Consider the following 15,382-nt stretch of genomic DNA (forward strand, 5'->3'; position numbering starts at 1 on the left):
ACAGGTGATCACATGGCTATGACATCACTAAAGGTTGTATAGACACACAGGTTTCCCTGACACAGTGTAACAGAAAGATCAGCAGTACCTCTGCTGATCAATACACCCTGGAGCCTGCTTCCCAAGGCCACCCACCTTGAGACCCATAATGGTCATTTAGGACCCTGCTCCTGTTACCACACTGAATGTGCCTGTACACCCGTCCTGGGACACCCACACAGCGCCCCCTAGCTGACATAGTGGTAACTACACCACAATATATTTAGTTCACGGATTGGGATCCTACTTGGGCACCACCTACAATTCTCAGGGTTGTGCCAACGGTTTTGTTCTTACATCCTGTACTGATTATGTCCTACTGATAAAACAGCAATTTTATCAAGACTACCACAAGCAAACCAGTAAGTGTCACATCACTGGAATCAGAGTCTCTGTCTCTACATTATGTTGTACCCATTTTGGCAAATTGGAAGAAACCTGGTGACAGATTCCCTTTAGGGCTGAGATCCAGGTGGATTAAGTAGGTACATAAATGAGTACACCCCATTTGAGAAGTAAGGTTTAATCAATATCTCACTCAATACAAGGACAATTTCCAAAATTTAGACAAGACTGAGTTTCATGGAAATTTTTTTAACCCTTACCATGAAAATAAGGTTAATAATATGCTTAATTATAAAATCTTCAGTTGTAGTCTACCGTATATACTCGTGTATAAGCCGACCCCCTAATTTTGCCACAAAAAACTGGGAAAACTTATTGACTCGCATATAAGCCTAGGGTGGAAAATGCAGCAGCTACTGGTAAATTTAAAAAATAAAAATAGATACCAATAAAAGTAAAATTAATTGAGACATCAGTAGGTTAAATGTTTTTGAATATCCATATTGAATCAGGAGCCCCATATAATGCTCCATACAGTTCATGATGGGCCCCATAAGATGCTCCATACAAAATGCACCCCATACTGTATAATGCTGCACAAAGGTTAATAATGGCCCGTAAGATGCTCCATAGAATAATATGCCCCATATGCTGCCCCAAAAAATGCTCCATAGATTATCCCCATAAGATGCTCCATAGATTGTGCCCCATATGCTGCTGCAAATAAAAAAAATGCCATACTCACCTCTCATCGCTGGGGGCCAGGTGCCAGTGTCCTGAGCAGATGGGGACACTGGGTCACTACGGGGGACAGGTGCCGGTGTCACCGCTGGCTCAGGACCCCGGCACTGTCCCCAGTCCAACGCTGTGCGCCGCTCTGTCTTCTGGGTCCCTCTGTCAGTGACTGTTCAGGCAGAGGGCGCGCACTGACTATGTTATCGCACCCTCTGACCTGAACATTACAGCCAAAGGACGCGGAGGACAGAGTGGCTGCAGCGATGGACCGGGGACAGGTGAATATCGCATATACTTACCCCCTCCTGGCGTGGTCTCTGCAGCCCCTGTGTTCTCCCACGTTCTCCGGCAGCTATTCCTTCTTTCAGTGGTCATGTGGTACTGCTCATTAAAGTCATGAATATGCGCATATTCCCTATAGAGTTCCAAAAACATTTATTTTGGTCTCATTATTCTAAGTATAGAGTTCTAGTAGTCTTCATATTTTTCATGGACCCTGGTAAATTGTTGGCTAACTTTAATGTGCATGGATTTTAGGAGATGCTTCCTTCATGGACTACAATCATGTACAGTGAGGGAAAAAAGTATTTAAGGCCCCTTCACACATAGCGAGATTCCTAGCGATGTCGCTAAAGTGTCACCGATTTTGTGATGCAAAAGCGATATCGGTAGCGATCTCTCTACATATGACACTTACCTCTGACCCGGCTCCCCACTGGATATCACTGATCACGCAAGATCGTCCTGGTGCATTTCTCGTCGTCAGCTTCCTGCTGGCGCCGACGAGCGACTCCATGGATACGGTAGGAAGTTGTCACCAGACAGGTAAGTAATGACCGCCGACTGCTACATCGCTGGTGAGATCTGCCTGTTTGGCAGCTCACTAGCGATCATTTAGCGATGCACCAGCGATCCTGACCGCGTCATATCATTGTCGGGATCGCTGGTGCATCGCTAAATGTAATGGTACCTTAAGTTAGCCAACAATTGTGCAAGTTCTCCCACTTAAAAAGATGAGAGAGGCCTGAATTGACATCATAGGTAGAACCACAACTATGAGAGTCAAAATGAGAAAACAAATCCAGAAAATCACCTTGTCTGATTTGGCAAGATTTATTTTTCAAATTATGGTGGAAAATAAGTATTTGGTCATTAACAAAAGTTCATCTCAATATTTTGTTATTTATCCTTTGTTGGCAATGACAGAGGTCAAACATTATCTGTAAGACTTCACAAGGTTGGCACTCACTGTTGGTGGTATGTTTGCCCATTCCTCCATGCAGATCTCCTCTGGAGCAGTGATGTTTTGGGCCTGTTGCTGGGCAACACGGACTTTCAAATCCCTCCAAAGGTTTTCTATGGGGTTGAGATGTGGAGACTGGCTAGGACACTCCAGGACCTTCATATGCTTCTTACGAAGCCACTCCTTCATTGCCCTGGCGGTGAGCTTGGGATCATTATCATGCTGAAAGACCCATCCACGTTTCATCTTCAATGCCCTTGCTGATTGAAGGTTTGCACTCAAAATCTCACGATACATGGCCCCATTCATTCTTTCATGTACACGAATCAATCGTCCTGGTCCCTTTGCAGAGAAACAACCCCAAAGCATGATATTGCCTCCCCCATGCTTCACAGTAGGTATGGTGTTCTTTGGATGCAACTCAGCATTCTGTCTCCTCCAAACACGACAAGTTTTGTTTCTACCAAACAGTTCTACTTTGGTTTCATCAGACAATATGACATTCTCCCAATACTCTTCTGGATAATCCAAATACTCTCTAGCAAATTTCAGATGGGCCCGGACATGTACTGGCTTAAGCAGGGGGACACATCTGGCACTGCAGGATCTGAGTCCATGGCGGCGTAGTGTGTTACTGATGGTAGCCTTTGTTACGATGGTCCCAGCTCTATGCAGGTCATTCACTAGGCCCCCCGTGTGGTTCTGGGATTTTTGCTCACCGTTCTTGTGATCATTTTGACCCCATGGGGTGAGATCTTGCGTGGAGCCCCAGATCGAAGGAGATTATCAGTGGTCTTGTATGTCTTCCAATTTCTTATTATTGCTCCCACAGTTGATTTCATCACGACAAGCTGCTTGGCTATCGCAGATTCAGTCTTCCCAGCTTGGTGCAGGGCTACAGTTTTCTTTCTGGTGTCCTTCGACAGCTCTTTGGTCTTCACCATAGTGGAGTTTGGAGTGTGACTGTTTGAGGTTGTGGACAGGTGTCTTATATACTGATAAGTTCAAAACAGGCGCCATTACTACAGGTAATGAGTGGAGGATAGAGAAGCCTCTTAAAGAATAAGTTACAGGTCTGTGAGTGCCAGAAATCTGCATGCTTTTAGGTGACCAAATACTTATTTTCCACCATAATTTGCAAAATAAATCTTGCCAAATCACACAAGGTGATTTTCAGGATTTGTTTTCTCATTTTGACTCTCATAGTTGTGGTCTACCTATGATGTCAATTACAGGTCTCACTCATCCTTTTAAGTGTGAAAATTTGCACAATTGGTGGCTGACTAAATACTTTTGTTCTCCACTGGTATGTGAGCGCTGCAGCCAAACACTGTCAGCATGTACCTCTGAGGACAGTGTTCGGTTGGAGTGGTCACGCACGCATACAGTAGATAGGAAGCAATCAGTGACAGTCATGATTCTTGTGGCCAGATTTTGAATTAAACTACCAGAAAATACCTTTAAAATCCTTGTATTTGTAACTTCAGAAATGTGTACAGAGTTGCCATCTTGATTTATTAAACCTCTTTTCTCGACACTTTATCAAAATATCACAGTCAACAATTTTTAAATGGAATCTCAGCAAATTTTTGCAATGTAATCTGATAGCAGCATGATGTAGGGACTGAGATCCTTATTTCAGTCATGTGTCACTTACTAGGCTGTGTGTTGGTGTTTCAATAAAATCAGTGTTTTATCAGCAGGAGATTATCACTACAGCACTAGGTGTCCTGTGCCTCCTGGCCTAGCCACGTCCTCACCACTGATTGGCAGCTTTCTGTCTATGCCAATCAGAGATGTGGGCGGGGTTATACAGAGCTCAGCATTCGGAGCTCTGCTAGATCGGTAGCAGAGAAAACAGTGATGGCATCAAAATGACAGCATGCAGACCAGCAAGTGACACTAAATCTTGCTGCTCTCAGATTACATAGCAAAAACTCGGTGACAGATTCTCTTTAAGGACACATTGGAAAACCATATTAAATCCAATTTTTAAGTGATGTATGTCTACAGCCCATAATTCTGATATTCTGATTCTGCATTCACTGTAAAATGATCATAATTAGAGTTATCAGTATAAGTTTTGCCGACTTCAAAAAATCAATTTTTTTACGGGAAGGGGTAAAAAAAAAAAAAGTGGCTTATATTTGCAGATTTTCCAGGAGTTTTTTTTACCTTGCTTTCAATTTCATTAAATACAGTAGCATTGGTGATATTTTGAGGCATTATGTGACTCCCACCTCGCAAACACAATCTGATGACGTTAGTTCACGGAGCTGGGGGATTTGCCTCATCATGTGACAGCACAGCGTCTATGAAGGAAAGGACTGTCAGAAGCTCTCACTTAGGATCAGCGCTAAGTGCTCCACAGCAGGAGGCTCCTTTGCTGTAAACCAGAAATTGTTCTTGCCTTAGGTTTATAATTCTAGACCACATAATGTAGATAATACAGAAATCTCATTTCCCCGATCAGGACAGAGCCGCCTTAATAATCCCATAGTAATGTTTCATTATTGGTCTTTAATTTAATAGTTGACTAGTTTCGAGATTTTGGTTATAATCAGATTACATCGAGTTAGCAGATAAAAATGTCTTTGCTTCTAATTCCGTAACATAAGGACAAAAGATTACATCTCAGACCAGAAGCACGACCATTTGTGTGGTTCCAGGAAACCATATTTCTGAAGCAAACTCTATTAGAAGAGGCATTTAGTAAGGTAGACAGGTAAGGCTGGACTTACACTTTACGAGGATCTAATCTTTAATCCAATTATTAAGGTGATCGGGGAGAATTGTACAAAGAGTGTTTACATATAGTCAATTTTCTGTCGTCTTGATAGCATGTGTCACAGCATGACCTAGACCAGTCTTCCCTATGCTGGTGACTAACCAGTCTTCTGTACACAAGGAAGGACGAGGGCTATAGTTTTCTAGATCCAGTAAAATTTGACACAACATTGTAGAGTGTTAATCCACTTTAATTGGAGACCTACTCGATAAACCTTTATGAGTAACTCCAATAGTTAATAATTTAAGAGAGAATAGAGGTACAGAGAGATCCATAAAGTGCATGTATACTAATGCCAGAAGTCTCGCCAACAAAATGGAGGAATTGGAGTTAATGTTGTTGGAACATAATTATGACATGGTGTGGATATCTGAGACATGGCTGGACGAGAGCCATGACCGGGCGGATAATTTACAGGGCTATAGTCTGTTCAGAAATGACCGAACAAATAAGCGAGGGGGAGGCGTGTGTTTATATGTAAAATCATCCTTAAAACCCATCCTGCATGATAATATATATGAATCTAATGACAATGTAGAGTCCCTGTGGGTGGAGATAAGGGAAGGGGGAAAAATAATAAATTACTGATAGGGGTTTGTTATAAATCTCCAAAAATAATGGAAGCAACAGAGAATATCCTCATAAAGCAAATAGATGAAGCAGCGACTCAAGGAGAAGTCATTATTATGGGGGACTTCAACTACCCTGAAATACATTGGGGAACCGAAACCTGCAGTTCCAGCAAAGGTAATGGGTGTCTGACAACTATGAGAGACAATTACCTTTCACAACTGGTTCAGGACCCAACAAGAGGGGGGCACTGCTAGACCTAATATTAACCAACAGGCCAGACCGCATATCAAATGTAAGGGTTGGGGGTCACTTGGGTAATAGTGATCACAAATTAATAAGTTTTCATGTATCCTTTAATAAGATGTGTAGTAGAGAGGTTACAAGGACACTAAACTTCAGGAAGGCAAATTTCCAACGGATGAGAGATGATCTTGGTGCAATTAACTGGGACGATATCCTGAGACATAAAAATACACAAAGAAAATGGGAGACGTTTATTAGCATTCTGAATAGGACCTGTGCACAATACAGTATATACCGTATGGGAATAAACATGCGAGAAATAGGAGGAAACCACTATGGCTAAATAGAGCTGCAAGGGGAGCAATAAGAGATAAAAATAAAGCATTTAGAGAATTAAAGCAAGTAGGTAGTGATGAGGCATTAAGTAAATACAGAAGATTAAATAAATTCTGTAAAAAGCAAATCAAGACAGCAAAGATTGAGACAGAGAGACTCATTGCCAGAGAAAGTAAAAATAATCCCAAAATATTCTTTAACTACATAAATAGTAAGAAACTAAAAAATGATAGTGTTGGTCCCCTTAAAAATAGTCTGGGTGAAATGGTGGATGAGGATGAGGAAAAAGCCAATATGGTAAATGACTTTTTTTCACAGTATTTACACAAGAAAATCCCATGACGAATAACATGATCATGGATAAAAATTCTCCATTAAATGTCACCTGCTTAACCCAGCAGGAAGTACGGCGGCGTCTAAAAATCACTAAAATTGACAAATCCCCGGGCCCGGATGGGATACACCCCTGAGTACTGCAGGAATTAAGCACAGTCGTAGATAGACCATTATTTTTAATCCATAATAACAGGGTCTGTACCACAGGAATGGCGTATAGCAAATGTGGTGCCAATATTCAAAAAGGGGACAAAAACTGAACTTGGAAATTATAGGCCAGTAAGTTTAACCTCAACTGTGGGTAAAATCCTGGAGGGTTTTCTAAGAGATACTATACTGGAGTATCTGGAGAAGAATAACCTCATGACCCAATATCAACATGGGTTTACAAGGGACCGTTCCTGTCAGACTAATCTGATAAGCTTTTATGAAGAGGTAAGTTCCAGACTGGACAAAGGGAATGCAGTGGACGTGGTGTACATGGACTTTTTCAAAAGCTTTTGATACGGTGCCACACAAAAGGTTGATACATAAAATGAGAACAATGGGGATAGGGGAAAATATGTGTAGGTGGGTTAAGAGCTGGCTCAGGGATAGGAAACAAAGGTTGGTTATTAATGGAGCACACTCGGACTGGGTCATGGTTAGCAGTGGGGTACCACAGGGGTCAGTTTTGGGCCCGCTTCTTTTTAACATATTTATTAACCCCTTCCTGACATCAAACGTACTATCCCGTCCATGGGACCCGGGCCCCTATGCCCATGGACGGGATAGTATGTCTACCGCGATCAGCGGCGCCCACGTGGTGAGCGCCGCTGATCGCGGCCGGGTGTCAGCTGATTATCACAGCTCACACCCGACACGTTAATCCCTTGCACACTGCGATCAAACATGATCGCAGTGTACCGGGAGTTAAAGGGAAGCATTGGCAGGGAGGGGGCTCCCTCCGTGCTTCCCTGAGCCCCCCACGGCAGCGCAATGTGCAGCGCTGCTGCCAGGGGCTCCTTTCCTGCAGGCCCCCGAATCCAAGATGGCGACGGGGGCCTTCGGGGGCCTGCAGGAAGCTGGCTTCCTCAGTGCCTGCAAAGCGCAGGCATGAGGAAGCCTGTGCAGTGCCTGTGACAGATCGCTGATCTGTCACAGTGATCTGTGATGTGACAGATCAGCGATCTGTCACAGGACAGTGATGTCCCACCTGGGACTATTTAATAAAGTGAAAAAAAATAAAAATAAAGTGTTAAAATAATTTTAAAAAAATCGCCAAATAAATTACAAAAAAAAAAAAAATATTCCCCCAAATAAATCCATTTTTTGAAAATAAAAAAAAACAAAACAATAAAAGTACACATATTAGGTATCGCCGCGTCCGTAACGACCCGCCCTATAAAACTGTCCCATTAGTTAACCCCTTTAGCGAACCCCTTAAAAAATAAAAATAAAAAACGAAGCAAAAAATAATGATTTATTATCATACCGCCAAACAAAAAGTGTAATAACGCGCAATCAAAAAGACGCATATAAATATCCATGGTACCGCTGAAAACATCATCTTGTCCCGCAAAAAACAAGCTGCCACACAGCATCATCAGTGAAAAAATAAAAAAGTTATAGCTCGCAGAATAAAGCGATGCAAAAATAATTATTTTTTATATAAAATAGTTTTCGTTGCATAAAACCGACAAAACATAAAAAAAACCTAAATGAGGTATCGCTGTAACCGTACTGACCCGAAGAATAAAACCGCTTTATCAATTTTACCGCACGCGGAACGGTGTAAACGCACCCCCCCAAAAGAAATTCATGAAACGCTGGTTTTTGTTCATTCTGCGTCCCAAAAATCGAAATAAAAAGCGATCAAAAAATGTCACGTGCCCGAAAATGGTACCAATAAAAACGCCAACTCGTCCCGCAAAAAATAAGACCTCACATGACTCGGTGAGTCAAAATACGGAAAAATTATAGCTCTCAATATGTGGTGATGCAAAAACTATTTTTACAATAAAAAGCGTCTTTTAACGTGCGACAGCCGCCAAACATAAAAACCGCCATAAATAGTAAATCAAACCCCCCGTTATCACCCCCTTAGTTAGGGAAAAATAATAAAATAAAAAAAATGTATTTATTTCCATTTTTCCATTAAGGTTAGGGTTAGGGTTATGGTAGGGTTAGGGTTAGGGCTAGGGCTAGGGTTAGGGCTAGGGTTAGGGCTAGGGCTGAGATTAGGGTTAGGGGTGTGTTGGGGTTCGGGTTGGAGTTAGAATTGGGGGTTTCCACTGTTTGGGCACATCAGGGGCTCTCCAAATGCAACATGGCGTCTGATTTCAATTCCAGCCAATTCTGAGTTGAAAAAGTCAAATGGTGCTCCTTCCCTTCCAAGCTCTGACATGCGTCCAAACAGTGTTTTACCCCCACATGTAGGGTATCAGCCTACTCAGGACAAATTGCAAAACAATTTTTGGGGTCCAGTTTCTCCTGTTACCCTTAGGAAAATAAAAAATTGGGGACGAAAATATCATTTTTGTGGAAAAAAATGATTTTTTTATTTTCACGTCCGAGCGTTATAAAATTCTGTGAAGCTGTTGGGGGTTCAAAGTGCTCACCACACATCTAGATAAGTTCCGTGGGGGGTCTAGTGTACAAAATGGGGTCACTTGTGGGGAGTTTCAATAGTTTAGGTACATCAGGGGCTCTCCAAACGCACATGACACCCGCAGACCATTCCATCAAAGTCTGCATTCCAAAACGTCACTACTTCCCTTCCGAGCCCCGACGTGTGTCCATACAGTAGTTTTCTCCCACATATGGGATGTCAGCGTACTCATGACAAATTGGACAACAACTTTTGGGGTCCAATTTCTCCTGTTACCCTTGGGAAAATTAAAAAATTGGGGACTAATTGATCATGTTTGTGGAAAAAATACGATTTTTTTATTTTCATGCCCGGGCATTATAAACTTCTGTGAAGCCCTTGGGGGTTCAAAGTGCTCACCTCACATCTAGATAAGTTCCTTGGGGGGTCTAGTTTACAAAATGGTGTCATTTGTGGGGGGTTTCCAATGTTTAGGTACATCAGGGGTTTTCCAATCGCGACATGGTGTTCGATCTCAATTCCAGCCCAAAACGTCAAATGGCGCTGCTTCCCTTCCGAGCTCTGCCATGCGCCCAAATAGTGGTTTACCCCCACATGTGGGGTATCAGCGTACTCAGGACAAATTGCACAATAACTTTTAGGGTCCTGTTACCCTTGGGAAAATAAAAATTGGGGTGAAAAGATCATTTTTGTGGAAAAAATATGATTTTTTAATTGTACCGCTGTGCGTTATAAACTTCTGTAAAGCCCTTGTGGGTTCAAAGTTCTCACCACATATCTAGATAAGTTCCTTGGGGGGGTCTAGTTTCCAAAATGGGGTCACTTGTAGGGGGTTTCCACTGTTTAGGTACATCAAGGACTCACCAAACGTGACATGGCGTCCGATCTGAATTCCAGACAATTTTGCATTGAAAAAGTCAAACGGTGCTCCTTCCATTCTGAGCTCTGCCATGCGCCGAAACAGTCGTTCCCCCCCACATATCAGGTATCAGCGTACTCAGGACAAATTGCACAATAACTTTTGCAGTCCAATTTCTCCTGTTACCCTTGGTAAAATAAAAAAAATTGAACCTGAAGTACTTTTTTTGAGAAAAAAAGTTAGATGTTCATTTTTTTTTAAATATTCAAAAAAATTTCTGTGACGCACCTAAAGGGTTAATAAACTTCTTGAATGTGGTTTTGAGCACCTTAAGGGTGCAGTTTTTAGAATGGTGTCACTTTTGGGTATTTTCTATCATATAGACCCCTCAAAGTGACCTCAAATGTGATGTGGTCCTAAAAATAAAATGGTGTTGTAAAAATGAGAAATCGCTGGTCAACTTTTAACCCTTATAACTTCCTAACAAAAAAAAGTTTTGGTTCCAAAATTGTGCTGATGTAAAGTAAACATGTGGGAAATGTTAGTTATCAAGTTTTTTGTGTGCCATATCTCTGTTATTTAAGGGCATAAAAATTCAAAGTTGGAAAATTGCAAAATTTTCAAAATTTTCGCCAAATTTCCGTTTTTCTCACAAATAAACGCAAGTTATTTGAATGAAATATTACCACTAGCATGAAGTACAATATGTCACGAGAAAACAATGTCAGAATCACGGGGATCCATTGAAGCATTCCAGAGTTATGACCTCATAAAGGTACAGTGGTCAGAATTGTAAAATTTGGCCCGGTCATGAACGTGCAAACCACCCTTGGGGGTGAAGGGGTTAATGACCTTGTAGGGGGCATAGAGAGTAGAATTTCAATATTTGCAGATGACACTAAACTCTGCAGGGTAATCAATACAGAGGAGGGCAATTTTATATTACAGGAGGATTTATGTAAACTAGAAGCTTGGGCTGATAAATGGCAAATGAGCTTTTTGGGGATAAATGTAAGGTCATGCACTTGGGTAGAATGAACAAGATGTATAATTATGTGCTTAATTGTAAAACACAGGGCAAAACCGTCACTGAAAAAGACCTGGGTGTATGGGTGTACGACAAACTCACATTTAGTGGCCAGTGTCAGGCAGCTGCTGCAAAGGCAAATAAAATAATGGGATGCATTAAAAGAGGCATAGATGCTCATGAGGAGAACATAATTTTACCTCTATATAAGTCACTAGTGTGACCACACTTAGAATACAGTGTACAGTTCTGGTCTCCGGTGTATAAGAAAGACATAGCTGAACTGGAGCGGGTGCAGAGAAGAGCGACCAAGGTTATTAGGGAACTAAGGGGTCTGCAATACCAAGACAGGTTATTACACTTGGGGTTATTTAGTTTGGAGAATCGAAGGCTTAGGGGTGACCTTATTACAATGTATAAATATATGCGTGGACAGTACAAAGACCTTTCTAATGATCTTTTTACTCTTAGACCTGTGACGGGGACAAGGGGGCATCCTCTACGTCTGGAGGAAAGAAGGTTTAAGCATACTCACAGACGCGGATTCTTTACTGTAAGAGCAGTGAGACTATGGAACTCTCTGCCATATGATGTTGTAATGAGTGATTCCCTACTTAATTTAAGAAGGGACTGGATGCCTTTCTTGAAAAGTATAATATTACAGGGTATATACACTAGTTTCCATAATATTGCGTTGATCCAGGGAGCTAGTCTGATTGCCGTATGTGGAGTCGGGAAGGAATTTTTTTCCCCAATGTGAAGCTTACTGTTTGTCACATGGGATTTTTTTGCCTTCCTCTGGATCAACATGTTAGGGCAGGTTAGGACAGGATATGGGTTGAACTAGACGGACTTAAAGTCTCCCTTCAACCTTAATAACTATGTTACTATGTTACTATGTAATATTCCACATCCCTGATACTGGGTCATCACACTGGAGATGAAAATTTAGGCTTATATGCCAGAAGAAACTTCTTCTGTTGGTGATAAATGGAGATTCTACTAATTTTAGGGTAAATGTCTTGAAGATGACAACTAAAGGTGCAATCTCAGACCTGGATTTGATGTTATTAATAATTTTGAATGGTGCAGGTATGAAAGGATGCACACCAGGAGGCCTTGTGTGCTGCATACCAAGGAGAACACCTGCCTGGATGATGACCTGGTCAACCTTGAGGTTCTAGACGAGGTAAAGAACATCTTGAATTTTACATTGCCATATGTCTTATATTGAGATGAGCAGATCTTGTGAAATTCAAATTTCCCAGCTTCGGCAAATGTTACCCAAAATTTTGATAAATTTGCAAACGGAAAGGAAATACTGGGAGGGAGACCAGAAAGAGGAGAGACATTTCCTTTCATTAAGATCTGTTTTCTCCACTTACTCGGTGAATCTACAGATGAATCTAACTCTGTTGTACATACTACCAGTCCACTGGTGGACAAAAACAGAAAAGGGCCCATGTAAAATGAACAATATACGGGCCCTATTCTAGCTCAAGAGCTGCAAAAAATGCAAATTTTAATCCTCTTTGGAGGTAGAAATGGGCCCTCCTCACCTCTTGGGCCCTTCTTTGGCCTCACTGGTTACACCATTGATTTCTTTGCCCCTGTACCCAGACCTACGCATGACTGTACTCCACTGGGAACCACTGATCTCAGATGGCCCAGTGGTGTACTAACCACCTTTGTTAATGTTATAGATATCTGATTTATATACAGGGCTGTGATGTCATAGTTACTGGACATTATTGGAAACCGATGTTAGCCCTCTGATTGATGCTTTACCACTGAGGGAATTGGTACTGGGCAACTTTTTTTTTTTTTTCAAAACGAATTTCAAAATGTTTGATTGGGCATGGAACCGCGAATTTCACGAAATTCAACTCAAAATCCTCCGCGGTTCGATCCGTTCATCTCTATTCTTATGTTACTATTGTTAATACATGGCAATTAGTGATGAGTGAGTATAGTCATTGCTCGGATTTTCCCGAGCATGCTTGGGTGTCCTCCAAGTATTTTGGCGTGCTCGGAGATTTATTTTTTGTCGACGCAGCTGTATGATTTGTGGCTGCTAGACAGCCTGAATACATGTGGGAATTCCCTAACAAATAGGCAACCCCCACATGTATTCAGGCTGTCTAGCAGCTGCAAATCATGCATCTGCATCGACAAAAACTAAAACTTCGAGCACTCCAAAATACTCGGAGGGCACCCGAACATCCTCGGGAAAACCCGTGCAACGAGTATACTTGGGAACAGTGGACGCTTGATCGCAAGAATGTGATTGCAAACATGTGGCCACCAGCTGACTAGACGTGCACAGCCTTGCTCAATGTTAGTGAATTGAGTGAGGATGGACACGTCTAGTTGGAATGTGGCTGGAAGTATGCATATACGACCCACTCCTGGCGCCAGCACTGGAGAATCCAAGCAGCACGCAATGCTTGTGCTATGAGCATTCACAAGTCTGCTAACACATAGAGCGACTGCCGACATGTATCCCAAAGTCGGACATCCCCTTTAACACGATAGAGATTGATTTTTTTATATCAATATTTTGTGGCTTCCATATTTTGTAATTTTCATGTTTTCATTCTGTTTTTTCTCAGGAAACCATAATACATCAGTTGCAAGCCCGATTTGCGGATACACAGATATATACCTATGTTGGGGATATTTTGATCGCTTTAAATCCATTCCAGAACCTCAGTATTTATTCTCCGCAGGTAACAAAATAAATCTTTTTATGTTTTTACCATAACAAACTAAAATGTAAATATAATTATACAACTATCTGTGCACTGGATTTATACGCAAAGCCAAATGACCTCTGAGTTTAATGAAACTATAAAGAAAATCCATAGATTTTCCCAACTGTATATGCAAGTTTATGGAAGTAGTTGCTGCACAAAAAGTAACCCCGTGTAAACAGAAATACTGTCGGGCTACCTCTCAGATGGCTGCTTTTTTAGAATGTCTGCTTCTAGCTCTTTCACTCGCCATAGAATGTTACATGCACCAACTGTCATCTCCTATCTCAGTAATGGAAAAATGTGTCTTCCCTGAATTCAGATTTTACCAGTGAATTGAAAGTGAAAGATTAAACCAGGAGGAAAAAGAAGCAGATTTATCTGATAACATATATATTACAAAGTTTCTTGTTTTCATGTGTACTATTGATTTATGAAATAAAAATATAAATGAAGAATACTGTTTAAAAGAACCATTTATCTAGATCAGGTTTTCTAGCGATCTATTTTCTAAGGATATTTTTATGGTCTTTGTTAGGACCAACCCGTTATTCATTATTTTTGTTGATTTAATAAAAAATTCTCGGTCCTTTATATCTAAACATGTTAAATATCCTCATTAATTCAGAGTTTACTGTATTTTGTGGATGTTCACTGTCATGTGTTTTGGGGTATAGTTATCTGTATCTAACAGTCCTCTTCAATTTATGTACGGTAGTTCTCCAAGCTGTATCATGGAGTAAAACGTGCCTCAAACCCCCCACATATATTTGCCACTGCAGACGCTGCATACCAGGGAATGGTGACTTTTAGCAAAGATCAGGTATGTAAATAATGTGCTTTTTCTATACTCAATTTTGAGACTGTCTAAGATGGGGCCTCCTCCATCAAGGCTCGGGCAATAGTGCTAAGTGTAAGCAATGGCATAACTAGACTCCAATGTCCCCCAATGCCAGATTTGGATTCCCCCCATCCCGGTATATATATCAACCATCTTGGTATAGGTCCCTTATCTTGGGCCCCATCCTGGTATACTGTAAACACTGGATCCCCATCCTGGTATTATATATATATATATATTCTCGCATTGGCGGGCCCCCATCTGCAAGGGCCCAGTCATGGTCGCGACCTTTGCGACCGTGGTTGTTACGTTCCTGGTTATAAGTTTGTATGTTCTGCCAGTGTTTGCGAGAGTTTGTGTTCGGTTCTCCGATTTTTTTTTTTTTTTTTTGCCACACTCTAAAGTAATTCTGAATTTAGATTGTGGGCGCCAATGGGGACAGTGCCAATAATGTCTGTAAAGCGCTGCGGAAGTAATGGCGCTATATAAGCGAGTAAAATAAATAAATATCAGCGCCGTGTAAGGGAAAATCCACATGGTGACTCTAAGTAACACCAGCTTATCCTCAAAAAAGGAACAACGTTCTGATAGCTGCGTGGGCCCTCTCGGCGTCCAAGGCTGATATGGTCGATCATTATTTGTACGTTCTGTGCTATATTATACGGGACGGCTGA

At 41.5% G+C, this 15,382-nt stretch overlaps 1 protein-coding gene across 1 annotated transcript in view; it reads left to right on the forward strand.

Annotated features, from left to right (window-relative positions):
- MYO3B (myosin IIIB) overlaps positions 1-15,382 on the forward strand; it is a 266,306-nt gene that overhangs the window by 35,831 nt on the left and 215,093 nt on the right. The window contains exons 2-4 of the mRNA XM_073545841.1: positions 12,207-12,303; positions 13,727-13,843; positions 14,586-14,690. Of these exons, the coding sequence (XP_073401942.1) occupies positions 12,207-12,303; positions 13,727-13,843; positions 14,586-14,690 (319 nt within the window). The remainder of the gene's footprint in view (positions 1-12,206; positions 12,304-13,726; positions 13,844-14,585; positions 14,691-15,382) is intronic.

Source organism: Dendrobates tinctorius, unplaced genomic scaffold (assembly GCF_039654945.1).
Source record: "Dendrobates tinctorius isolate UK_male_01 unplaced genomic scaffold, ASM3965494v1 ptg000143l, whole genome shotgun sequence".
Taxonomy (NCBI): domain Eukaryota; kingdom Metazoa; phylum Chordata; class Amphibia; order Anura; family Dendrobatidae; genus Dendrobates; species Dendrobates tinctorius.